This window comes from Xiphias gladius, chromosome 21, assembly GCF_016859285.1.
Source record: "Xiphias gladius isolate SHS-SW01 ecotype Sanya breed wild chromosome 21, ASM1685928v1, whole genome shotgun sequence".
Classification (NCBI taxonomy): Eukaryota; Metazoa; Chordata; class Actinopteri; order Istiophoriformes; family Xiphiidae; genus Xiphias; species Xiphias gladius.
In genome coordinates, this window is record NC_053420.1 from 6,327,842 (window position 1) to 6,334,543 (window position 6,702).

Below are 6,702 nucleotides of genomic sequence, written 5' to 3' on the forward strand. Positions count from 1 at the left end.
AGACTTTTCATCCACGTTGACTTAAAATTTGAACTAAACGTGTATCAAACTGAAAGCGCTGACGATCTTGACAGACGGTAAAAAGCCTCAAACAGTGCGCGTTGGGCGGAGACCGTTTTGTCCTGGAGCTGCTCAGAATAAAGATTGAACACCTACGTTTTCCATGACAACTGAGTAAACTCAGCCTGACACCGAAGACTGTGTTGCTCTGGTGCTTTATGAAATAACACAGTAAGTGAACCTTGAGTTGAGAGTTTATAATTTTTTGTTCACGTACAAATTACACAAGGACGTGTTGCAAGTTGGGAAAAGTCCAGCGTCCAGACCTCTGTCCTCGCAGAGAGACGAATCCCTGACAGGTGAGCTGGAGCCTGATTGGTCGGTTGCCTCTGCCTCCACCTGCTGCCTGAGCATCGGCCTGCAGAAACATCACAGCACTGTGATACCTACAATCTTCTAATAACTGCGTGTGTGTAAATAGCTGAGAGAAGAAAACTATTTGAGAATACAAAGGCGACACTGCTGTCTGGCATTTTGTATTTAAATTATTTATTTTTGTAGATTTTGACCAATGAGCTCTGCTGTTACAGCCATCACAGTTGTGCTCTTTCTATTGAATAAAGATTTCTAAGAGACTAAACAAAACGCTGTGTTTCATTATTTGAAAATATCTGAAATAGAAAAAGAAAAGTCGTGTTTCACATTTTAACTGGTAGGTCTGATGCGAGTTATGTGTCCTGTGAGAGGCCGACCGCCCTGATGACAGACTCCAGGGCGGCTTCAGGTCCCAGTATCCTCAGCAGGCTGTGAAAGGCCTCGGCAGCGCCGCCTACAGCCTGAGAGGGAAACAACTGCAACGCTGCGGCGACACAGAGAGGAACAAAAAAAAAAAAAAAATCTGATCATCATCATCTCACCTGCATCATTATTCTGCTGAACAGTTCAAACTCTCTGGCTGTTTTCATAGTTTCACCCTTGATGTCATAAAAACTAGATTTTTTTTTTTTTTCCAAACATTAAATTAATATTTTGGTAAAACTACTGTAATTTTCTAATTTTCCAAGAAGTTTCCTGGAAAGAACCGATGATTAAGTCATTTGACACTAATCAGAGACTAATCTATTAACAGAAAATGAACTGGCAACTATTATGATTATCCATTAATTGTCTTTCAGAATGTGTGCCGGTTTCAGTTTCTCAAATGTGAGGATTTGATGTTTTTTTTTCCCTTGTCATGTGTAAGAGGAAACTCAAAGTCTTTGGTTGTTGGACTGATGAAATACAACAGATAAACAGAAAACAGGCATTTTTCACTTATTTTCCGACCTTTCATAAAATAATCATGGGGTGCATCCCTAATTGCTCCGCAGATCAACTGAATATAAATGTGTAAAATTTGTCTGCAGGCAAACAAAATTCAACAAATACAGAAGATAAAGTTCTGATAAATGTTCACTTGGGGATAAACTGAGCTGCTTTTTAATGGAAATTGTTGTTATTAAAACCAAATTTCATAATAAATAATAATTACAACCAAATTGCATGTATCTTCAGTTTAGTTAGGAGGGAAGTGAGGAAATTACATTATAATTATTGTTGGACAATTATTTTTAAGTGAAACAACCTATTTCATGATAATGTGTTTTTGCTAGATTTCCTTCCGACTTCTCTGCGAGTCCCGCTTCTAAAACCAAACCTGTATCCCAGCAGACGGCCCGTGTGTGTTGGTCAGTACCAGCCTGCAGCGTTACCGTGCGGTCAGTGTCTCTATTCAGCTTCCTGTCTGTGGAGCTCAGGTAAACTCTGACGGAGGCGCGTCTCACGTCTCACCTCTCTCTGGGATCTTTGTCAGCAGGTTGATTTTTGGAGTGACTCCGCCCTCTCTGGAAACTTCAACCGACCAATGAACGAACAGGACGCAGCTATAAACAAAAGACACAGACGGCGGAAGGTCAGCGGAGACGACTACGTCAAGTCAAGATCATCTTATTTATACAGCCTGTACAGAAAACCCGACAGCGTTTGTCCTTAGACCCTCGATTCAGATACGGAAAAACCCTCTTAGAAAACGCTCCAACAGCACAAGTGTATTTAGACAGAGACTACTTCAATAGTCTCAAAGGGATACTACAGTGTTACAGCAGTTACTTCAAATAAATCGCATTAAAAAAAAAGATTGGTGATATAATTTAACAATTTATATTCAATAACTAAATAAAGAATAAAAATATAAAGTAGAATAAAACTGAGAAAAGAGCTTAAAGACAGGACTCCAACTCTTTGTTGCCTGCAGTAGCTCTGAAAATATTACCTGGAGTTAACTGTTCACTGAATATATGTAAAATATATGAATATATAAATCATTTACACTGTGTATATACAGATGGTTATTTACCCAGGAAGCTCGGGGTGATTCAGGGTCATGGTCTCTGACCTGCAGCCTCCAGGTAGAGAGACGACGGACGGATACTTCTCCTGCAGGGGACAGAGAGAGAAGGAGCTTTAATCACATCATCATAGGTTTAGAAAGTTGGGACACGCTCGGTGTGAGTCTGGGACATGGAGTCAATGGGATTGTTTAGGGGAAAAAAATTGAGAGCATTTTTAAGTCAAAAGGAATTTGATGAATAACTTTATCTAAATTTTAGGGTGAGGGCGAAGGAATTTTACTTTTAAGAGAAACATAACACGCCCTGAAAATCTTGTCTTCGCTGACCCCCAGCGGTTTAACTTCTCACCCAGCTGCAGAGATGTAGGGGCCATGTATAAAAACGGCTGTAATTCCTAAACCGTTGATGCCATATTTTCGTTAAACCCCCTTGAATTAAAGCCGAACGTTTACATTTCAATCACATCTTGATCGCTTCGTTTCAAATCCATTGTGGTGGTGTAACAAACTTAAAAGCCGTGATCCAACCGAACCCATGTCCCAACTGTTACTTCTACCAGTTTGATAAACACAGGTCCTACTGTATCACAGGCTTTATTTTGTCTTCATCAAATATCACACAAATAATACCGACTGACTTTGGATGAAATCTACAAAATATTTTATAAAATTATTCGAGGTTTTCTAAATATCTGATGCAGATTTGGTAAAATTTCTGGTGGAAGTTAAGCGTTTCAGATTTTGATCGCTTGTCTCCGCTTGTCCCTCAAAACTCACGATCTCAGTGTGATCAGCTTTGATTACCCTTAAGTTTTCTCTTTGGTTACTACATGTTCCCACCAACCGAACGTCACTTCATTTAGAGCATGAATATGCAACTGCTACACTGTAAACATGAGCTCGCTGATTGGTCTGTTTTCCAGGCTGTGAAACTTCTGTTAAAACAAGCAGCTGCCATCGTTTAGTTGTGTTTCTCTAATAGTGACAATCGTTGTCTTCAAGTAGTTTAACACTAAAAGCTCATTTAGACCAAAACATTGGGGATAAAGAATTAATTCTAATATTATTTAAAAGAACAAGACAAAACTTCATAACATTTTGAGTGAATTACTGTGTCACCACTGATTCTTTAAACATACGAGTTGGCGGTTACTTTTCAACGAAAGTGTGCGGCAACTTTCAGTCCAGTTATTTTCTATATCTTTACAGGTTATAGTCAAAAATTTTTCTGTAGTTTACAAATGAACTTTTTAAACAGTAATTTCATTTTACTTCTGGCCAAATTACCAGGTAAGTGTGGGTTATTTCCTGGCCTGTAGTTTAAGGGTTGCTGAAGGAAACTTGGTAATATGATCCCCCTCACAGCTGTTTTCCATCATTTTCAAAGCTGCCTCATTTGGCCTGTGGGCGGCGCTACAACATCTGTTTAATAACCTGAGCTCTGGGCCTCATTCATCACACAAAACACACGAGCTTGTGCATAGAGAGCTTTGTTCAGACACAACAATAAACTGTAATAAACGAGAAAGGAGGAAAACCAGAGGAGCGAATGTTCTGAGTGGAAGGTCGTGTTGTTGCTTCATCAACTTTACAGCTGAAATGTTGGTAAATGAAAAGGCCCCTTTAGGTCCTGTTAAAAGTCTCCTTTTTTTTTTTTTTTTTTAAATCGTGAAATAACAGGGAACATTTGTGAAATTTATGACTCACAACAACGACTGCATGGAGATGATTCATTTGTCTTCAGGGACGTTGATTTTATTGGGTCCACAAACTGTTGATTAGGGAGTGAAATCTGATCTGATCAGTCTGACATGAACTATAAATCAGATTTATTTTACTGCCTCCACTCAGGGAAGATACACCCCCCCACACACACACCCAGGCGGTGTTTTCCAGTACTCTTCACTTATGAGGGGTGTGTCCAACAGGTGAGGGGTGTCCAGGTGACTCAACTGAGAGGCATTTGCAGCTGTTTTGTGTGTGTGTGTGTGTGTGTGTGTGTGTGTGTGTGTGTGTGTGTGTGTCTGTAATAAGAACCAGGTTCCTGTAAGTTTCTACTCCCAGAACCTGATCTTTACTTTCCTCTACTGTGTTTTTACTGAGCAGATTTGTCACAGTAAATGTTGTAAGTGTTGGTCTTGTGTGGTTTTTTTTGCTCAGTTCTGTTACTAGAAATTTAATAACCAACAGAAAAGTCATATGAGCAAATTTATACAGGGTTGAAGTATTCGAGTAAGATAGAAGACCAGTAGGGACAATATGGCCTTGAATCAATTATTATGATAATATTTTCCAGTACTTTGCAGCAGTATATAACAATAATTCCTAATGATATAATTGTTTCAATTAAGACAACCTGGACCTCGATAAGCAGCATAAAATTGATGGATGGATTAAACCAGTTAAGAAGGATGAATTCCTTTTAGTTTTCGCCAAAATCGGCACCGGCTCATTATGAGTCGATGAGCTCCCTATCGACCGCAGCAGCAGCAGAAACAGAAACAGTGTTTGCTACAAAAAACCCTAAAAAAAAAAAAAAAAAGAAGGATCGAACAGCCTCCTGTGTGAAACCTGATTCAGGGCTTTTCAAGGCTGAATATTGGTATTATTAACCTGCAATTTAATGATTTACACAGACACACAACAACTTCCCCGATTTTTCTTTCTGAAAGCCCGTTCTGCTTTCCCAGTGAGAAGGTGACTGGTCTGTGAGGTAACAGTGTTAATACATGCAGCTCACTAAACATAAAATTAGTTTGGCTGTACAAATGCAGACAAGCCTGTACAGAATCACCTGCATTAGTCAATGTGATGAACCTGCAGGGTCTTGTGTTTTTTTTTTTTTTTTTCTTTATCATATGGGTTGACTGAATGTTGGTGTTAAAGAGCTGAAATCAGGTTAACAAAATCCTTTTTCTACTACTTTTATAGTTGTCAAACAGAACAGGAAATGCAGCTCTGTGTGTAAAAACTCGAAGACACACAGTTGCAAATGCAAAGAGGACATGGTCGTCTGTATCCAAGAACAGCTGCATGACTGATGGTCATACAAAAAACATTTGAGGACGTCACATTAGACACTGAGAAACTGGGGTGAGCATTTCTCACTAGTTTCACAGTAAAAAAAGAAGAACAATATGCTGAATATAGTAGTTGCAGCCTTAGACTGGTTCATTTGGAATGAGCTAAGCTAAAACTGAAGGTGAGGCTAGTGGAGTTTGTGGCAGGAGAAAGATTATCAGGCATTTTTAAAGCAATTATAGACCATTTTAAACTAATAACAAGTACAGAGTCTTGATTTTAAAAAAATCACTAACCATCTCACCTTCTCTTGAGGAAAATAAATTAAGCTTGGTGGGGGCTGAGTGGCTGTAAAGTTGGGAGGAAAACTCCCAGTCGCCTGTTTCTCATTTTAAATGTCAGCGCCGCTTATCGCAAAACCCAGACGTTGTCATTAATCTGGGATTTATGCTGAAGTCAGACACTGATCAACTTTCATCAGTCTAAGATGGACTTCGTCAGCCTTGGGTGTTAATTCGCATCCCACGAGCTAAAAACTAGTTTGCTAACGTGCTAAAGTTATCGTGCCGGTGGTGGTAGATGAAAGGTAATTCGTTCCTATCCATCTAATAGTTGTTGAGATGTTTCAGTCTGGATCAAACTGTTGCAAAATTACTTCTTCAATAGCAAAGAGTTAATCGAAGTTTGGCACATTTAAATACAACGCTCGTAGGGCCTCAGCAACCACCTCGTACAGAGATGAAGTAGCCGCGATGTGCCGGTCGGGGGAGCAAATGTCGTAAACCCGCTCCTTTCGGTGAGATTTCATGTGTGCTAAAGCTGGGAAACGGGACAGTGGTGTATCCAGAGGTGAAGCGATTAGCAGTCATTTTTCAAGCGAAAATAATGAAATTGTTTTTTCGGGGGTCTGCTGCCTTTAGGGCTCTCTCCTTGATCTGCGTTCTGGGGTTTTCAGTTAAACATGTTGGTGAGCGGAAAACAGTTTTTCACACGAAGTTTTTCCAGTTGACACCGAAGTGGGATGTTTAGTCATGCGTGACCTCTGACCTCACTCCCTGTAAACACTTCACCTCGTTCTGAGACTTACTCACCACAGAACTGAACCAGCCTTCGCAACTCAGCTTGTCTTATTAAATCTCCTGCCTTTAAAACAAACAAACAAACAAACAAACATGTTTTCGTCCTCTTGACTGTGCAACATGTGGATATTTAACTTCTGTTGGTCTGCAGCATGTTGGTAGTGTCCTCCCTCAGACAGGAAGACAAGTCAGATCTGTCTCTCTCTCTCTCTC

General features: G+C 39.8%; 1 protein-coding gene across 2 annotated transcripts in view; it reads right to left on the bottom strand.

The window, feature by feature from the left end:
- Window positions 1-307: 307 nt before the first annotated feature.
- Window positions 308-6,702, bottom strand: part of LOC120807067 (centromere protein P) — a 106,678-nt gene continuing 100,283 nt past the window's right edge. The window contains exons 7-10 of one of the 2 annotated variants that reach the window (XM_040158717.1): window positions 2,396-2,475; window positions 1,831-1,922; window positions 703-859; window positions 308-418 (exon numbers count right to left, since the gene is read on the bottom strand). In XM_040158717.1, coding sequence (XP_040014651.1) covers window positions 729-859; window positions 1,831-1,922; window positions 2,396-2,475 — 303 coding nt within the window. In that variant the 3' untranslated portion in view covers window positions 308-418; window positions 703-728. Of the gene's footprint in view, window positions 419-565; window positions 860-1,830; window positions 1,923-2,395; window positions 2,476-6,702 lie in introns of those variants that run through there. The other variant, XM_040158718.1, reaches the window with a different exon arrangement.